This window comes from Drosophila sulfurigaster, chromosome 2L (assembly GCF_023558435.1).
Source record: "Drosophila sulfurigaster albostrigata strain 15112-1811.04 chromosome 2L, ASM2355843v2, whole genome shotgun sequence".
Lineage (NCBI taxonomy): Eukaryota > Metazoa > Arthropoda > Insecta > Diptera > Drosophilidae > Drosophila > Drosophila sulfurigaster.
Window position 1 is genome coordinate 24,558,503 of NC_084881.1, and position 19,726 is coordinate 24,578,228.

Consider the following 19,726-nt stretch of genomic DNA (forward strand, 5'->3'; position numbering starts at 1 on the left):
TTTTTATTATATTTTGTCGCCTTAACGACCATAAATTGCATTAAAAATGCTGTCATTGAATATGGCCTCAGATGATAATGGAGGTGCAGGTGTAACGTGCCAAAGGACCGCTACAGTAAGACCTCAGACATCCGGTTAATGCGCCATTTATCGGTGGAATATTGGCGAATAATTGCAAGGTTGTAAAAAGTCAAATAAATACCGGCTATAAAGTCAAGTAAATATTTATGCAAATAGTTAAATAGTTATAATACAAAAATGTGTGCTACAAATTTTGAAAATTTATAATCTAAAATTGTAATTTTAAAATAGAGTAACAATATAGTTTGGAATAACATAGAAATAGGAATTATTAAAAATTCATCTTTAACACAATTATTAATTTCCATACATTTTTCTATTAAATTAAAATCTATGAGACCTCTTAGCCAGTAGCTACTGTACGCTTGGACATCTTGCTATATATTTAATTTATATTACTAAAAGCAAACAGCGTTTTGCTTCATGCGGGTGCCAACGTTTTTATATTGTATTTGAAATTGATGTAAAAACACAGGGAAAATAGACGACGACAACGAGAACGACGACGCGCATGATGATGATGATGACAGAATGAAATGGAGTAAAAAATGAATGGGGAAATATTTAAAATATATGTATAGATATATATAATATATCCTCTCTTTTTGCACTCTTTCTGGTGCGTGGTATTTGCTTGTTTTATTATTTGTCGTGTGCAAAAGCATAATGCGAGGGGTGGAGAGTGGAGTTGGAAGCGTGAGAATCCCTTTTTTTTTGGAGTTTTATGGCTGAGCAATGCTAATGGCTTTCCAGGCAGATGAATTGAATAAGCAAATGCCAAACTGACAACCTAATGCAAAAGGCTAGAAAGCTCTCTCTCTCTTTTTTTTGATCTGTGCGTGGGTCGAAAGATTTGCGTATGCAAGCGGCAAAAATTTGAAAATGTGTTTTAAGCCAAATGCCAAAAAGTTGACTAAAGCAGAGCGCAGCAAAAAAAAAGAAGAGCAAAAAAATGAATAAGAAAAATAAGGAAATTGGGCAAAAGAAATGTGTAACTTAACCCGCATCAAGAATTTGTCACGATTTGTAGTCATCGTCGTCGTCGTTGTCGTTTGCCATGAAAAATGACCAAGTTGCTTCACGTTGCGTATACGTAATGCGACTGTGTGTGTTTGTGTGTGTGTGAGTATCTTGCTTGTCTTGTAAGTCCTGTGATAACTGTATGGTTAGATTTGGCTACCTCCCTCCCCCCTCTCCCGATTCGCACTCATCCAGCACTTTTGCTGCCCCCACTCCCCTTCGGCTCCTTTGTGCGGCACTTCAGAGCGAGGCGAGCGAGCACTTCACGCTTTCAGCTAGCTATCCAGAGCTATCCCAGTGAACTGCTTCACACATCGTTTGTCACATTGTTCGCAAGGATTTTTCGTGAGCTCAAAATCTTTGCCCTCCGCTGTTGCTGTTGTTGCTTGTGCTTACAAATAGTGGTAGCTATTGTAAGCGTTGTTATTGTCAATGCCATTACTATTTGCTATTGTCATTGCTGTTCGTCTTCTGCTTCTGCTTCTTCTGCTTCTTGTTCTTGTTGTTAATATTTGTTGTAATTTTTCATCTCATGTGTATGTGTGTGCAAAGTTTTCTTTCCACTTTTCTGCTCCATCTCTGTGTGTGTTGGTTGTGGATGTATTCCTTTCTTTGCTTTTGCCCATTAGCACTGTCGCTAGCTAGGTGTTCGTTGTGTGGGCGTGTATTTTTGTATGTGTGTGTGTGTGGGGGAGGCGTGTCATGTGTAATCAATTTTCCAGCCATTTGTGTGCAGCTGCTGCTAGAAAAGCGCCGACAGTTCGTAGTATAGTTTGTCAAGGTATATATTCGTAGCCCCAGGTGTAAAAACTGTTGAGAGTAGATATACAACATTTCTACTCTTTTGACTTGTGATCTGCAAGTTGACTCAAAACATCAAAGGGACAACAGCGGCAAAAACAAAACAGAATGTCAAAAACTTCAAAGAGCAGAGTCACAAAAAGGCATCGACAATTTACACAGCTCAGAATACCCAATTGCTTAATCGATTAGGGAAAACTATTGTGGCATTTTTTCATGCATTTAAAATGTCGATTAAAGTATTATATATTATAGATTTTCATAATACCAAAGTTTCAAATAACAAAGAGATATAATGCGGCATTATTCTTAAAATATAACAAATTAATATACCGCAAAAGTACAAACCCATACCTAGGGCAATATTTGGTATATTGATATAGCACTACATTAAAAGTATACAACATACCAGATTTTCAGCTAAAGCAACTAATCGGGTCTTATTAGCAAAGTCGTTTTTGCAATACAATAGTATTTATTATTTCTAATTTAAGACATTTTTTTGAATGCATAAAAACTATTTATATAGTATATTGTATATTTTTTTAAAATGTGACATCATACAAATACATATATCAAATATTGTTTTTGGAATATTTTCATTTCAAATATTTTTTGGTATATTATTTTGGTATATGTTAAGAAGAATATCGAACTGTTTTGCTTTTATTAAAAATGATAGAAGTATCTTACAGTCGATCCTACTCAGCTGCAGCTTTCTAACTTGTTTAAGCTTATAATTAGTATTTGCGTTTCCTTCTTTAAGTAAATTAATTAAAAGTATGTAATCCAAATAAGTTTAAAAGGAAAATCCTGAAGTAAATATTGTTGAATTTAATATGATCAATTTGCAATTTAATTGATTTATTACCATAAATTTAAATTCTTTGTAATGGCAAGGCTTTGTCTCAAATGCCACTCTCAATTTGGCTACGAAAATCAGAACCCAAGAAAGGCAGCTGAAAACTTCTTAAACTATCAATTTTGCTCAGTCACCGCAAGCTGAAGCTCAATCTTTAATCATAATTGGGGCAAAGTTTCAACCTTGGGCATAATAACTGGTTTACACTGTCAATGTCAAACTGCTGTCTCAATTATCCAACAATTTGAGCAAATTATGCGCCAAACATTACGGTACCAAAAAAAAAAGAAAAAGAAGAACGAAATTAAAATCTGTGTATTACAAATTCAATTACATGAGAAAGTTTTTAGCAACTTCTTCTGGAAGAGAGACAAAAGAGGCGCCAGCGGCGGAGGCAGCGTCAGCAAAAGGAAAAACTGAAAGTGTTTTATGTGCTTAAATTGAAAATGGGATAAACAGTGCGCATATATTTCACGGCACACAGTGCGTATGATTGACATTAAAAAATTAATTATGCAAAGCGCAGACAGAGAGCACGAAAGTGACAGACAGACAGACAGACAGACAGACAGACAGACAGACAGACAGACAGACAGTCAGACAGACAGATAGCAAAAGTCATATAACTAGAGGCAACTTTGGCCCGCAGACAAAACGCTGAGTGCGTTATGCGTTGCGTTGAGTGCTCTGACTCGGCTGAGTCCTGAGTGCTGAGTGAGTGCATTTGAGTGAGTCTGGCGTAAAACACAAAGCGTGCATTCAAATGTGTGTATATTTTTTTTTGTGTGCGCATACACAAACTTTTGCGTCACTTTTCTCATTTGGCAAATGTGCCAAACGGGAGCCAAAGAAAAAAGATCCAAATGAGGCCAAACAAACTTTGCAACGACAACAACCACAGAGCAGAACAGCTAAAAACCACACGACGTATGCGCAATGTCAGCGGGAAGAGCAGACACCAAAGTCAAGTTTTAATTGTTTCACGAATTGATTTAAAATGCTGCCGCATCACAATGCGCTCTCTCTCTCTCACGTTTGGCTTGGCATTCATTTAACCAGCTGCCTGGGCTACTTCATTAATATGTCAGGCTGGACCCTAAATGGCCGCGTTCGTGTAATCAGCAGCGAGAAGGCGTGATTGACAGCGACAGTCGAGACAGAGAGAGAGAGAGAGGGAGTGAGAACGCCAAGGACGCTAAGGGAATTAAGGCACAGTTTCATTCGCTGTCAACTTCGCTGACTCCCTGCTTTTCTCTTTTCCCTTTGGCATATTTTATTTATGAGCCCAACATCTCGAATGAAGCTGAAAGCTGATGCTGATGCTGAAGAAGTAGAGCTGCTGTCTGTGATTGTGGCGTTGGCTGCAAGTTTCAATTAAATACGCTGATTTTTGTAGTCGCCTCTTGAGCTCAGACAGCGCTTATTGTTTTTAATTTTATTTTCGTGAAAGTTCGTAGGCGTGGCATTTAATTGTGGACATTCAACTCAACTCAATTCGACAACACGGCGTATACTTAATTGCGCGTTTTGTTCGCCCAAAGTGTGTGTTTGTTCGCCTTGTTGCCACTGTTTGTGTTTAATTAATGGGCGTGGCAAGCCGAAATCAATGAGTACAATTCGACAAGTGCTCGAGTTCGAGTTCGCATAGTTTATGTCGGACCACCGAAAGCAGATGGGCGTGTGATATGATTATGCAGTCAATTGCTGTTTGCTAATAATATTACATGTAAATTAATAGCGTAACATTGCTCGACTGGATCATTAAAGGAGTCATATTTTAGGCAAACATTTCGCTGCAGTCTTTAAGATACAAATATTGAGGAATGGGCAATTGCTTTAATAAACGTTTAAATATTCAACTCTCGTTCTATTCTTTCGACATTCCCCACTCACTCATTCAGTTATCTTAAAACCCTTTCTCGATACCTTGTCACTTCTAATTAACACATTGAAAAATTAATAAGCCATCTCACAGCTGACCTCAATTCACGGCACACGGCGAAGAAAAGTCGCAATTTGCCGAAAAATGAAGACAGCGATTCCTAGAATATTTTCAACGTTGCCATTAAAATTGCATAAACCCCAAATGGAAACACGAGAAGCACATTTAATGTGAGCTGTCAAACTGCCAATCAAAAATGTAATAAATGCAATTAAATATTTTTATACTACTATTTTCGAGTAAAGAGAAAAACTGGAATAAAATACTGTATGAATTTACCCCCCACAGCCTATCAATTAAGTTAAAACAGTAACCGCTGAGACACTTGGCAATCAATGTGTCAAAAGTTAATGCAACTCTCGAGGTCGAACTTTGGATCTGCATTTCGTTGGTGGACTGGGGGAGGAGAAGGAGGAGGCACTTAAGCCGACAGCCACGATGTCAGCAGAATGGCAGAAATGGCTGAGAACATACAGAAAACAAAAAAAATGAATTGCACAAATTGGCCACGTTGTCCACGGCGGCGTCCATTTTGTAATAAATTTAACAAAATGTCATCGTGTTGTGTTTCCTGTTTGGCACTTTTGTGAAATATGTGTGCCACACACACGACATCCACTTGTCACACTCTCAACTCGCTTCCCTCTCCCTCTCTCTCTCTCTCTCTGCGCTCCACAATTGTTTATTATTTCAACTATGAGATAAGGCGACCGCTGCCACGCCCTCTCGCCCACATTCATTTGCATAAAGTACAATGTTGTTCTTGTTGCTTTTCTTGCTACATTCACAAATCAAATAAAACAAAAACTCTCGACCAGCTTGGAGAAGAAGTAGAAGTTGAAAGTAGATGAAGCGGGAGGGCAGAACAGTTGTCACAGGAGGCTTCATCATCATCATTCCTCGTCGCCTTTGCTCCGTTTGTTATTGTTGTAAATTTTTGTTATTTATCTTATAATTATGCAAATGCGTCGAGCCACACACACACACACACACAGTCAGTCAGTCAGTCAGCCTACTACCAGCTGAATGTCGTCTAAACTTGGCCCACAAAAATGCGCTGCGTGTGCCGCCATCACAAATTCGTTTTGCATATTTTGTGGGCCGCATTTTGAAGTCAAAAGGCCAAAGCCAAAGCATGACAAAACACTCAACGGATTTTTCCCAAACTCGGCACAAAATTGTCGAACATTTTAAGCGTATTTTATTCAAGCAGCCCACTGTGACTAAGATAGATGAGAGGGCAGCAAAAGTTTGTACACCGAATGACCTCATAATATATCAAATTGCGGAATAACATATGGTAGTAATAATGAACATTAATAAATTTCTCAAGCAATTTATTTTAATGCAATACGTATTAATACATAAAATAGTCTAATGATTCAAAATTCATTCAAAAAATATTTAATTTCGAAAACCATTTGGGCTTATATTGAAAAGAAAAAAATAAATATTCATTATTTAAATAAATTGTATATAAATAAACTTAAGATATATAACAAAATATAACGCAATTTATATATTGTAAGCCTATATTAAATAAACAACCATAAAATTATAGTATTTGTATTAAATTATCATATTTACATAGTCTTTTTTAATAAGCAATAAGTCTAAGCATCTTGCATGGGAAATACTTAAATAATATATCGAAATGTTTTTTGTTGTATATGTATATTGTTGTTGTATATTTTTTATTGCTTTAAATACTAAAGACTTAACTTTTATAAATACTAATACTTCAAATACTTAATACTGCAACTAAGATAATAAACATGAGAACAAATTAAACAATATTTAATTAAGATCTTTAAGCTATAAATTCAAATATTTGAAAACTAAATTATAAGAAATTGTTTATATAAATTGTAAGCAAAATTATGCAAAAATATACATTTAATAAAAAATGAGTAGATAAACTAAAATGTGTTACATTTATATTAAACATAAAATTTGCATGGATCCTTCTGCAGCAATTCAAGATTTAGTCAAAGATATTTTATTCCTATATTTTCAAATAAATTAAATCAAGTTTCCACTGAATTGACTTCGAAACTGATGTTTACAAGCATTTTGAATTGCTTCGCTGTAAAGCATTTCTTTGCATTTGTTTTCCTGCCAATTTGTTGTTCAAGTTGTCGTCGTTGTCGTTGTCGTTGTTGTGTTTCTTGTTAGTCTTGGTTATTTTGTGAATGCGAATGTGAATGTGAAAGTGTGTGGTGTGTTGTTTCTGTTTTGCTTCGTTGCCAAAATAACAAATATAATTATTATGCCAGGCGACACAAAAGTTGTCCCAATCTCTACATCATCAACAACGTCATGATGATGCCTACGAGACGATGTCGATGATGATAATGATGATGGTGAGGCCGCCTTTCAATTAACGGCAATTCAATTACATATGTTTAGTCCCCGTCTGCGGCATATGGTAGAACAATTAATTAGCAAATGTTGGTCAAGTAGCTAAAACAACTCAGAACAAAAAGCAACTAGGGCTGGTAAATTGGTTGGTTGGGTTAAGAGAGCATTGGAATGCCGTCTGATTAGCTAGCTGGGCTTTTGTGATTTTCCAATTAACTGTAGACTCTCTGTCCATTTGTCCACTTGTCTGTCTGTCTCGTGTCCAACGGAAAAAGGCCAAAAAGCCATCGAATCGAATTTGAAATGCAAATGCAAAAGGACAAAGTCATTGGGGAAATCCACTCGGGGTCCAGAGAGCCAGTGCCAACATTTGTTCAATATGTGAAAATATTCTTCGACTTCAGGATATGTTTTTCTTTTTCTTTTTTTTGCGGTATGCTCCTTTGCTTTTATTTCTGACGTAATTCAAAGCCAGCATTCGCCTTCATCTGCTGCAGCTTTATTCTCTGTGTGTGTGTGTTTTTTTCCCCTGGATTTTCCTTAAATTAGGCGCAAGACGAAAAGAGATGACAACGCGGAGGAAAACAGATATATAGAGAGAAGAACTGTGTGTTGTGACATGTCGTGTTTATGGGATTTTGTTACTTTTCGGCTCGAGAACGAACGAACGAACGTTTGCCTGGCCTTTTTCTTTAGAAAATGATTTCATTTTATTTAGAATTTTTTTGTGAAATAAGATATTTATTTGCCTCTAAGTCGCTTTTTTGGCTTGCCTTTTGCAAATTGTCAAATAAATAGACGGTCGCTCGCTTTGTCGCTTTGTCAGTATTCCTCAGTTTGGTTGTCGATGTTGCCCTCAAGTCAATTGCTTGACTACAACTTCTTCTGCTTCTGCTTCTACTTCTGCGGTGGGATACCTTAGGTTAGTCCTCTGGCTTCAGATTCGTTTCACATTTGTCTGGCTTTGTGTGTTGTCCACTGCATTTAAGATGTTGTCCGAATCGGCCAGAGAGAATTAATTTGCAAAGTATTAAAACGAAAGTTCAATCGAAATGGACCAAAAAAAAAATAAAAAAAACCGGACCTTGCCAAAAACCGAGCCTTTGACCTTTTGTTGCGACATGTGAGACTTAAGCAGCTTCTATCCGCTTTTCATTGACTACGAAATGCTAATAATGTGTTGGACCTGATTGAAAAGAATCCCTGCACGATGTTTATAAGGTATCAGCATGTTAATTATAAAGGTACAAACTTTTGTGCGTCTTATCAAAACTTAAAGTTTTCCATTTTGTTAAAATCTGAAATTTATTTTCGTTCTTCAAATGGCAATATTCTGCATTTATTTCGCTGCCCCTCCAAATAATTATCGCTTAATGATGTGCACAGGCACAACAACCACTACAACAACAACTACAACAACATCAACTGCAGCAACTCTACATAAATTTTCTGCTCTTGGCACTGGCTGAAAACTTTTCCCTTTTGCCCAACCCTTTGCATCTCGTAAATCAGTTCAACGAACTGCCGCTAAAGCGATTTGGCTGCAAATTACTTTTCATACACTTCCGTTTTTGGGGGTACATTAATTATAATATTTGATGCAAATGACGTGTGTCTAGATTTTGGCCTAGAATTGCATTTAATTTAAAGCAGCCTTTTATGCACAATTGTAGCATTCTTTTCTGCTCACACATGAAATTATATTTTATCTACACTTAATCAGAACAAAATTTATTACAATAAAAATAGCAGCATTGTATGCATTAACTAAGTAAGATTAGCAAGTCTTGAAGACATGTAAATTAAGTACTCTACTAAAAGATGCTCTGTGGAGACAACTTGATATAATAATGAAAATATTTTTTAATATTGTTTTATTCGGAATTTTTTAGGGTGCAATTTTTTATGAAATGTTGAGTATAGTTTGTTATTATGATAATAGAATAAAAGAATAATATAATATAATAATAGAATAATAGGATAATAGAATAATAGAATAATAGAATAATAGAATAATAGAATAATAGAATAATAGAATAATAGAATAATAGAATAATAGAATAATACAACAATAGAATAATAGTATAATAGAATAATAGAATAATAGAATAATACAACAATAGAATAATAGAATAATATAAGTTACAAATATTTGCTAAATTACAGAGTATTAGAAAGTCTATCAGCGGCACTTAAACAAAGAGATGGTGCGTGTTAATTTGATGTCATTACCCTGGATCATAATGAGAACAGTCTTATCGTGTTGCATTTCGTCTAACATCAACATGACTTTGTTCGGCGAGTTCTCAGATAAGCTATCAGCAACCACAGCTTGACGAAAATCAACAAAACAAAAACCGATTATATATTATCATGGACTTAGTTGTCAGGTGACAAGCAGTCAACAAGTTAAACATTTTTTTTACAAAATGTGGTTTTAAAATTTTTTTTCTATTTTTTTTTTTTCTTGTTTTTCTTACGAAATTTTTTTGAAACTCGAGAAACTAGTTTAACGATACATCGCGATGTAAGAGTTTTCAGACTGGTTCGCAGATTTGAGTACAAAGCTTAACCAGAGGGTCGAGTATTAAGTAACGAATCTTTGATGAAAACCAGAGAGCGAGAGCAACGTCTAAATTAAAGTAAATTGTTTGTATCCGCCACAAATTGCATTAATCGCAATCGCTTGAATCAGTAAGTAAAGTAAAATACATAAGTAGCTTATAAGCTACTCACACTCAGCTGTTTGGTTTTGATAACCAGAGACAAACAGTCGAAGCAGCAACATATCGTCAACAGTGTTGTTTCAGCTGTTGAGCATTTCAGATCGTCAAAAATGGGCTACGAAGAGTGGAGCGCAAATGAAGAGATACAATATCTACGCGATTATCTTCGGATACCGACAGTGCATCCAGATCCTGACTATGGTGAACTATCAATTCAAATATTGAATAATATTTCCAAATATTTTCTTAATAATATTCCCATTTCTTTGATCTTTAGCGCCCGCTGTAGAGTTTATAAAACGTCAGGCTGAGGAGTTGCAGTTGCCCGTTTCTATCTTCCATCCCTTTGATGGCAAAAATCCCATAGTGATCATCACCTGGGAGGGTGATCAGCCGGACCTGCCTTCGATCTTCCTCAACTCACATATGGATGTGGTCCCTGTTTTCCCAGAGAACTGGTCGCGTGCCCCATTTAGCGCCGATATGGATGTGTGTGGAAACATTTACGCTCGCGGTGCACAGGATATGAAATGTGTGGGCGCTTGGTATATGGCGGCTATAAGGGCATTGAAATGCAGCGGATCGAGATTCAAGCGCACCATCCATATTTGCTTTGTGCCAGGTAAGTGATAAATAAAATGAGTGAAGCTTTCAGATCTCGTAAAGATATCTAAAGCTTTTTTAATGACAATATGTCAATTTGTATTTGTTAATGTATGGCTTGTTAGCAAGTTTCTGACGCCGAATGTAGAATGAAACAAAATTATATTTCGTTTTGACATATTAATCTTGATTATCAATATAATTGATGATTAAGTTGAATCTGCGTAATTAGAAACTGACATTATACAAAATTTAAAAGTTATTGTCATCATTGGTATTTTTTGCAGTTTATGGTATATTTAGAATGTATATATTGTAGTATTTATTTGGTATCCTTCGGGTATGGAATATTTTGCATTTTATGGTATATTTTTAATGTTGGATCTGTTAGTATCTTTCTTGGTATAATTTTTTTGATATATTTGAGTACCATCTTTGGACTGTTTTAGTTTCTATATAAATTGAAAAGTCGGTTTCTTATAGTCGGGCATACTCGACTGTAGCTTTCTTTGGATTTTAATGCGTATTTCCCTCATATGAAGAGAAATAAAATTATAACAAGTGGATAAATACAGGCATATTAAAAACAAATTAAATATATTATTTCAGTGGCTCTTGACATTTTCAGAAACATGCTCATATACGATTAATGTTATTTATAACTCATTTATAATTAATTCAAGCTGATTCCCATTGAAACCATAATCAATTTCCTAATGTGATTTCTTGCTAAAATTGTATTCAATATTTAGATGAGGAAATGGGCGGTCGCCGTGGCATGCGACCATTTATTGATACCGAAGACTTTCGCAAGCTGAATGTGGGTTGTGGACTTGATGAAGGCATGGCTTCCACCGGAGAAGCAATTCCAGTTTATTATGGCGAACGCACCGTGTGGCGTAAGTACAAAAATTGAAAGCAAATTTATATGAAAATTAATCATTTCAATTGGAAATAGGAATGACTTTTAAGGCCTCGGGACAAGCTGGTCATGGTTCGCTGTTGTTGGGTAACACAGCGGGCGAAAAGATTCAATATATAATAAACAAAATGATGGCATTACGTCAGTCACAAGTGGATCGCTTGAGGAGTGACAAAAATCTGAGAATTGGCGATGTGACGACTGTGAATTTAACTCGACTTGGCGGCGGCATACAGAGCAATGTGATACCACCAATGTTAACAGCTGGCTTCGACACAAGGCTAGCAATCGATGTTGATTTGGAAAAGCAAGAGGATCAAGTAAGTCCCCGTGAATCATTTAAATGATAATTTAATGAAAATACATGTTTACCTTAGTTTCAAAAGTGGTGCGCAGAGGCTGGCGGCGGTATTGAGATTGAATTTGATCAGAAACATCCATTTGTGAAACCCTCGAGCATTTGTTGTTCTAATAATCCCTTCTGGGCAACTTTCAAGAAGGCCACAACGGACTTGTAAGTTGACATCGCTTACTTTTAAAGTTACAATCAAATGAAAACAATTCCTTTGCAGAGGTCTAACAATTGAACCGCAGATTTTCAATGGCGGCACAGACAGTCGCTATTTGCGTAGAGTGGGAATTCCAGCCTATGGATTCTCTCCGTTGCATCATCATCCCGTTTTGTTGCACGATCACAATGAGTTCATTAATGCAAATGTTTACCTGAAAGGAATCGAAATTTATAAACGTGTTATTAGCGATTTGGCTAATGTAGACGGTTGAGTTGAAGTTTCAGAACATACAGAAATGAATAAATGAAATGAGTAAGAAATATATTTATTGTATATTCATTGCAAGTGACTTACAACAGGCATTTTACTGGGTATTAAATAGAGCCAGCTCATTTATAAGAGTATTCCTACATGACAGTAAAGAGACAGCTTTAAATAATAATCTGGAAATAATATTTTAAATTAAAATACTGGGTGTAGATTGCTCGATTGCATTCTGTTGTGAAATACGGTTTATTTATTCAGCTTTCGAAATTTAAAATTCATTTCGATTCCCATTAGCTGACGACCAAACGAACAAATTGAAATGAATTGTGAAATTGCGAATTCTGAACTCTGTTTTCCGACGTTTGCATTCGTTTGTGAAATGTGAATTATAGTTAAATTCTTTGGAATTATTTAAAGCACCCGCCAGCCAGCAGCTTGAGTGCTCATCAATTACCGCCCACAGCAAAAGGCGGGGAAAATAGGAGGAGAGGGGTGAGGAAAAAAACTCAATTAGAGCGCTAATTAATTTATTTGCTTAACAAGCCATGTTTGGCCGCAAACTCATTAAGTTGTCACATGTAATCAGCGTACAGTTTGTCCAAATAAAATAAAAGGGCAGCACAAAAAAAAACAGGCAGCATTTTGTGGGCAAAGGAGGCACCCAAACTCGAAAGCTAAAAACTAAAATTGAAACTAACTGACCAGCTCGAAGGTCCACCAGTCCAGTAGCCAGGACATGCAGTTTCAGCTGCACAAGGACATGGACCGTGAGCAAACTTTCGCAACGTTGCAGCCGCTGAACTTTTAAGTGAGTGACTTATTTTTTCCTCCTGCCAGTTGCCAGACAGCATGACAAGCATGGCAGAGTCCAAGAGTTGAGCGGAGGCGGGGGGCGGGGGCGTGGTCTCAATGATGAGTTGGCGAATGTAGATACATAGTTAGGCACTACCAAAAAAAAAAAAAAGAATACGGAGAAAAAAGCAACTTTATATCGATGCCAGGCAGCTGAAAGTGTCGTCATCATCTGCTGCCTTTGACAAAATACAAACACAAGGCCTCAACTTAATTGAGGTGTCCAAGAGGCCAAAGAGGGTCACTCAAAAAAGAGTGTCGAGCACTTGGTTAGGCTTTAAGCCACATCGAGTTTTCAAAAAAGGGCTTTCTAATCGAAATAGATCTAGCCAATCAATATACTATTCCTAAGCAACAATATTCCGCTGATCAAAATGATCAATGATTTTTACATCATTTTTTTTAATAGTTAATTTTAACATTACTAAATGTATCAGATTTAAATAAAACATTTTGATGCAAGATATTATAGATTTTATATTTAAAAAAAAATAATTCCACATTTGCCTGGCCGCCCGATTGAACAAAATTATTTTGGCAAGTCAATTAAATTAATTATAAATAATACAAGAACTTGTATATAGTATATTTAAAAACTATAATTTGTCCACGCAAATTATTCCTTTTAATAATATTATCATTTCTCTGAATTATTGTATTTGTTGTGGACAATACAATTTAATGGTGTAGTAATAAACAATTATTTTGTTATTTGAAAATAGAACATAAATTTTATTACATATAAAAATTATTTAATTTATATAAATTTTGCAGATTTGATGATTACATACATTATTATAGAATTTCAATTTTTTAAAAATCTTTAGATATCTTATTATATTATTCAATAGTTGTCAAAAGTTCGATATATGTACGTCCTTTAAGTAGTGAGACCTTTTAAGCTAAATTAATTCCAATTTACTTTAAATACATCAATAAAATTCTGAATTAAACTAATTACATCACACTTTAAGAAACTATATTTTGAAAGCCAAATGAAAAGCTTTCGAGCAACCCTCGTGAAATACTTAAAAATACTGTGCGCTGCACCGATGCATTATAATTAAAACCTGCAAGTTTTTACTGTCCATCATTAGAAGTTCATAATGACAAGGCAACTGACACGTGTAAGTTTCGGAAACAAAAATGTTGCCCAGCATCCAAGGACTTGTTCTCCCTCATTTACCGCCTTCGCCCCCTCCTGATGGTCCTGCTATTCGACAGAATTCTATTTTATAGAGGTAGGTATCAAGGCATCTCTGTCGGGAGGGGAAGGGAAAGGAAGGGAAGGGAAGGGAAGGGAAGGGATCTATCTGTTCATGAGAAAGTTTCCAGGCCACAAAATTTAACTTTGTCCATGGGATAATTTTGTCAAAACGCAACGTTCGATATGAAACGGAGACCAATATGTACTTGAGAGTTTTGTGGGGCTTGCCTTTTTCGGTTCGGTTCGGTTCGGTTCGGGATGAATTGGAAGTTTTGTGGCAGCTTTATGTGAGTGGGTGGATGCAGCATGGTTGCTGCTGCATATTGATGACGTGATTTGCATTTGAATATGCAGCCCTCATAACGCAGAGGCGGGTTACTTGATTGCTGTTGTTGTTCTTGCTATTGCTTGTTGTTGTCGTTGTTGCTGTTGTTGTTTGTGCAATTTTCACACGTTGATAAACTTGTTTCAACGTTGAACAGTCGCAGTAGTCAAACGTGCTGCAAGTTCAGCCTGCCACCAGCTGTTGCCTCCAGGCTGCTGCTCTTGTTGCTGCTGACGTTGCTGTTGTTGCTGTTGTTATCCTGCCTGGGCGCTTATTGTTGTCTGCCTCATCATTGGCGTCGTTGTGCCATTCTGACATTATTGCCATTGCACCGGGGCAAATTTGTTTTTTAGCAAATGCGTTTAATTGGCAAAAAACAGCAACAGCAGCAACAGCAGCAGCAGCAGCAGCAACCTTCTCCTACTTTTGTTGCATAATTTCGTGCACACGCTGGTGTCATCAACTGATGCTGCCACATCCTGTTACCTTGCAGCACTCACTGCCAGTGTGGCATTGTCCTTGTGCGCTGGCCTAATTGCCGAACGTTGCTGCCACAACGTTGCGTTGTTTGCGTTCGCTCTGTGTTTGCTCCACTGACTTTTACCTTTTTTGCATATTACGGCGACGACATTGAACAGCGCATCAAATGCGATTATTACTGTTTCTCTATCTGTTTCTGTTTCTGCATTTATCGAACTGCACAACAACTGCAAGTTGGCAGCACCTTCGAAATTCTCGTGTACTTTTTGGCCGCTTACACGAACATCAATTACATTTTACGGCTTGCACGGCCAAAATTGCAATTCGGCTTATTTGCGAATTTTTGGGTAATGTTTGCAATGTGCTATTTAACGTCAATGTTGCAACAAGTTGGCAGCTCTGCAGCTTGTGTGGCATATAAAGAGTTAGACCTTGAACTTGGCAGTGTATTTATTATTTATTTTGACAATTATGTTTAATTATTATATGAAGATATAAAGTTTGGAATATATATTTTGGAATTCAATTGCAATTTTTAATTAAGTAGTATATTTTCTTTTATTCTGTGAAACACTTCCTTAAAAACACTGTTGCATCAAGTTGGCAGCTCTGCAGTTTGTGTGGCATATAAAGAGTTTGGCCTTGAACTTCGCAGTGTATTTATTATTTATTTTGACAATTATGTTTATTTGTTATATGAAGAAATAATATTTGGAATATATATTTTGTCATTAAAAAGCATTTTTAAATTAAAATATTAGTTGAGGAAATATAAATCCTATGTAACTTTTGCAAGAAGTTAGCAGCTCTGCAGCTTGTGTGGCATATAAAAAGTTTGACCTTGAACTTCGCCATTTATTTATTATTCATTTTCACAATTATGTTTAATTAATATATGAAGAAATAAAGTTTGGAACACAAATTTTGCAATTGAATTGCAATTTTTAATTAAAAAATGTATTTCCTTTTTTTTTGTACCATAAAAAAAACTCTGTAGATTGTGTGCCATATAAAGAGTCGTAGTCCTTAAACTTTGACAATTATTTGTATATTTTAAAGAGCAAATAAAATTTGGAATAATTATTTTGCAATTTAATTGCATTTCTAATTAAATGAATCGATGTGGAAATATATTTCCCTTATGTAACTTGAAAATCTAAAAAAAGGTGTGACATTTGAGCAAATAATAAATGGAAAAAATTCTGTGCAATGGATACTTTTCAATTGCAAGCCAATTAATTGAAAGGCTCACTGATGAAATACATTTTGTCCTTTTGGAATGGCTTTTATTGACATTTTAACATATTCCATAAATAAAACTTTGAAAATGATATGAAAACCAAAGGCAAATATTTTATGAAAAACATTTTCATTTTTGTTCTCATTTTTTGTGACTTTTACTAAATATGTTATAGCTTTATAATAAATAAACAAGATACGATTGTAAACAACATTTTTTCAATTCCAATGACTAATTAGTCAAATGAATTTTGTCTTTTTGAATGGCTTCAAATGTATTGCACAATTTTCTAAATACTTTTAATAAATTGAACTCCGAAATTATTGAAATAGGAAATTTATAAGAAATATTTATAAATGCAAGTCATTTCTTTATCGAGATATTTATTGATATTGTTTTATTTTGTGTCTTCAAATGTCATATACTTTTCCATTTTTACAAATAATAATTCAGTAATAAATGAAGAAGGTAGATTGCAAAAGATATTTTTCAATTGGAATCAAATACTTAATTGATGAAATGAATTTTCTATTTTTGTATATTTTCAACTATTATTACTCGTTTAAATTAAATGAAATTTATAGATTGATTTTCTTAAAAATTTAAGTAGTTTTTCCTTTGCACTTTAACAATATTCTATTGAATTTTACTGGTAGTAAAGGGAACGTAAATTGGACAAATAAAATGCGTTTAAAGAGTTGACTCATAATTGAAGCAATTAAATGTAATATTCGCATATTTTCTTGCTCATCGACGCGCCTTTGTCTGCAAGTAGTTCTCTCTCTCTCTCTGTCTCACTCTGTGAAAAGCATTGTTCACTCTCATTCACAATTTCCCCATTATGCCGTTGAGTGTGGCGCAGAGGTAAAGCTGAGAAAAGTGGCAGAAATTGCCATATAAAGAGACGATGGCCGAATAGCGATAGCATGCCGACCATTTTGCTTCACAATGCATCAAGAAGAAGGGCGCTTGGTTGATCCCCGCGTCCTCCCCTTTTTGTCGCTCAACTGTTGTGAGTCCTTTTCTGGTTGGTTGCAAGGACACCCGCGGCGTTCAGCTCAGGTGTGGCACTCAATAAACAACATAATGACCAGAACTGACCGCAGGGACAGACGATGAGCAGCAGGAGGCAATGCAAAGGTGGGGTTGAGGGGGGGTCAAAGGTCGCCACAAACGCTGCTTGAACCCCATAACTCATGACAAAGAAATTACGGTGCGAGGGCAATAAAAAAAGTTTGTTGTTTTTTTTTCTTTAGCTGGACAAACTCGGAACGCGTCCCATTATCATTGGTCGTATTAAAAGTTTTGATGTTGCTCAAATTATTTCGGGAAATTGATGCCCAAGGATTAACTTTGCTACAGACAAAAAGAGCAGAAAACACGAGAAAAAAAAAACGAAAACCAAGTAAAGGAAATATAATAAAGGACATATTTTGACTGCGGTCGTTCGCAAGTTTGTTTGCCATCTTTCTCCCCATCTCTCCTGGCTTTCTTTCTCTGTGTGTCTGTTGGCTGCGGGGCACATCAAACAAACAGCGGATCACACCGCTGGGAACCGATGTGCCTGCTGATGTGAGCCACGCCCACTGACAGCTTGCCACATCTACTTCTCCATCCACTTCCACTTCCACTTCCACTACGTGATGATGAGCAATGATGATGAATTCCTTGCCTTTTGCCTTTGCGGTTTTCCTCTATGCCCAGCGATAAATTTGCCAGCAAGCACAAAAAAAAAAAACAACTCGGAAGAAAAAAGAAGGCACACTTTTTGCGTTTACTTTCATGTACGTTAAACTCTCTTTCTCACATATAGTTTCATCTTCCACGCGCTGACTGCTTTGAGGACTTGTCCCTAAAGCTGCCACCAAGCTGAAGCTGAGGCTGAGGCTGAGTCTGAAGCTGATGCCCAGGCTTCTCTTTTGACTGACACGCCACTCATCATCAGCTGCGAGCGTTTCGCGTAACTTTCGTCGACCCTCCAACTCGAACCCCTTCAATCGTTTGAGTCCAACTCGCAAAAAAAAGTAGATGAAACAGCAACTTTTGGACTCTGACGAAAATGAAATACACTCAACTGAATGGGTATATTTCTTTCAAAAGATCGAATTTTAGAAAGTGCGAAAAGAGTTAAGAAAGTATTCAATACAATAATCTTTTTTTTTAGTATAAGAATCAGAGCATGTGTTAAGTTGTTAGCCAGATAATATAGTATTACCTTGGCTGTATATAAATAAATCTTGCCTTTGATAAACTGCAAGTAATATAATAAAAATAAATGTGTTATGATTGATTACTAAGAGAACATGCTGATAGGCAAATTTCATAAATGTGATGTGAGAAAAAATAAAAAAGAATACAAGAAATTAAATTTTTTATATAAATACTTAATACTTTAAAATATTGAAAAATAAATGAAATATCCAATTTCTATCCAAAGTAATTTTATAATTCAAAGCACACAAATTTCATTTCTTTTTATACTTAACAATTTACCGTGTTGAATTCTTTAACTTAGATTAAACTTTCCTTTGAAATATATTTTGTGATCTTTCTGCGCATCAAAGAGTTGAACATTATATGACAGAACTTGAACCGCCAAACAAAGTGTATAAAAGAGTTGCAAAGAGAGAAAGAGACTTTCGCCATGTGCTGCCTGCATTACAAAGAAGTTTTCATTTCCCAACGCGGCCGCAGGACATTATTTCTTTTGTAGCCGCCCTCTACGCCCCTTTCCTGCCACGATTTAGATGCCCTTACGGCATGTCAGGCCATTGCCATGAATGTCCCACACTGCGTGCACCTTTCCTTTTATCTACTTGCTTTTTTTTGGGTAGATGCTTCTTCTGGTTAATCGCTTTCTGTTGCATTTGCCTTGAGTTAAGCGATAAACTTTAAGGGGCACATAACTCATCAAACTTCAGATTAGTGTAATTAGTCATTGTGATTAATAAATCACTTCATAAATACAAAAGAAATTGCCAAATATTTGATAAATATTGTTGAGTAAATCAATCCTAAAAACATTCTGTTTTTATGCGTATGTGATTGATTGAATTTATATTTATTTAAATATGTTCAATGTCTTTATATAATATTTTGAAAATATTCTATGTAATCAGTTGCCTCAGAAATCTATTAGAAAACACCTTAAGGATATCGAGATTACAAAGAATTTTAACACACAATCAAAAATGATATAGCTCATAGGACAATCACAATGCGTTTTCACAATGCTTTATGTTTTGGCAATTATCAAATCCATTGCATCTTTCCTTTTCTCTCTCTCTCATTGTCTTTATATCTTTCTCTGTCCCCATATGGATTACTTTATGGCATTGTTGGCTTTTAGGAGCTATCAGATTCATTTCTTTCATTTCCGTTTTGGTATAAATATTCGCTTTTTATTGCATTCTCTCTCTTTCTGTTGATCTGTTTTATAGCGTTGCGCCTACAGTGCAGCCCCCTTTGAGTCCTGAGTCCTGAGTCCTGCTCCTCCATCCTGCTTCTCTTGTTCCCCCTTTTGTT

The 19,726-nt window shown here is 35.8% G+C and overlaps 2 protein-coding genes across 5 annotated transcripts in view; one reads left to right on the forward strand and one right to left on the reverse strand.

Moving 5' to 3' along the window:
• LOC133837392 (uncharacterized) overlaps positions 1-19,726 on the reverse strand; it is a 154,519-nt gene that overhangs the window by 78,435 nt on the left and 56,358 nt on the right. The gene's annotated exons all lie outside the window — the stretch shown is intronic.
• Positions 9,492-12,154, forward strand: LOC133847305 (aminoacylase-1-like). Of its 2 annotated transcripts, none has more exons than XM_062282276.1 (7): positions 9,492-9,761; positions 9,841-9,994; positions 10,071-10,415; positions 11,149-11,295; positions 11,355-11,638; positions 11,696-11,832; positions 11,891-12,154. In XM_062282276.1, the coding sequence occupies exons 2-7, from the start codon at positions 9,904-9,906 to the stop codon at positions 12,099-12,101; spliced, it is 1,215 nt and encodes a 404-aa protein (XP_062138260.1). In that variant the 5' UTR covers positions 9,492-9,761; positions 9,841-9,903; the 3' UTR covers positions 12,102-12,154. The 2 variants fall into 2 exon arrangements, with proteins under 2 accessions (XP_062138260.1, XP_062138252.1); XM_062282268.1 differs by having other exon boundaries at positions 9,894-9,994.

Excerpts from the sequence above, each read along its gene's own strand:
- LOC133847305 (XM_062282276.1), top strand. The coding sequence starts at position 9,904 with ATGGGCTACGAAGAGTGGAGCGCAAATGAAGAGATACAATATCTACGC. Across the intron at positions 9,995-10,070 it reads GCATCCAGATCCTGACTATG|CGCCCGCTGTAGAGTTTATA; the intron begins GTGAACTATCAA and ends TTTGATCTTTAG. Across the intron at positions 11,296-11,354 it reads TGGCGAACGCACCGTGTGGC|GAATGACTTTTAAGGCCTCG; the intron begins GTAAGTACAAAA and ends AATTGGAAATAG.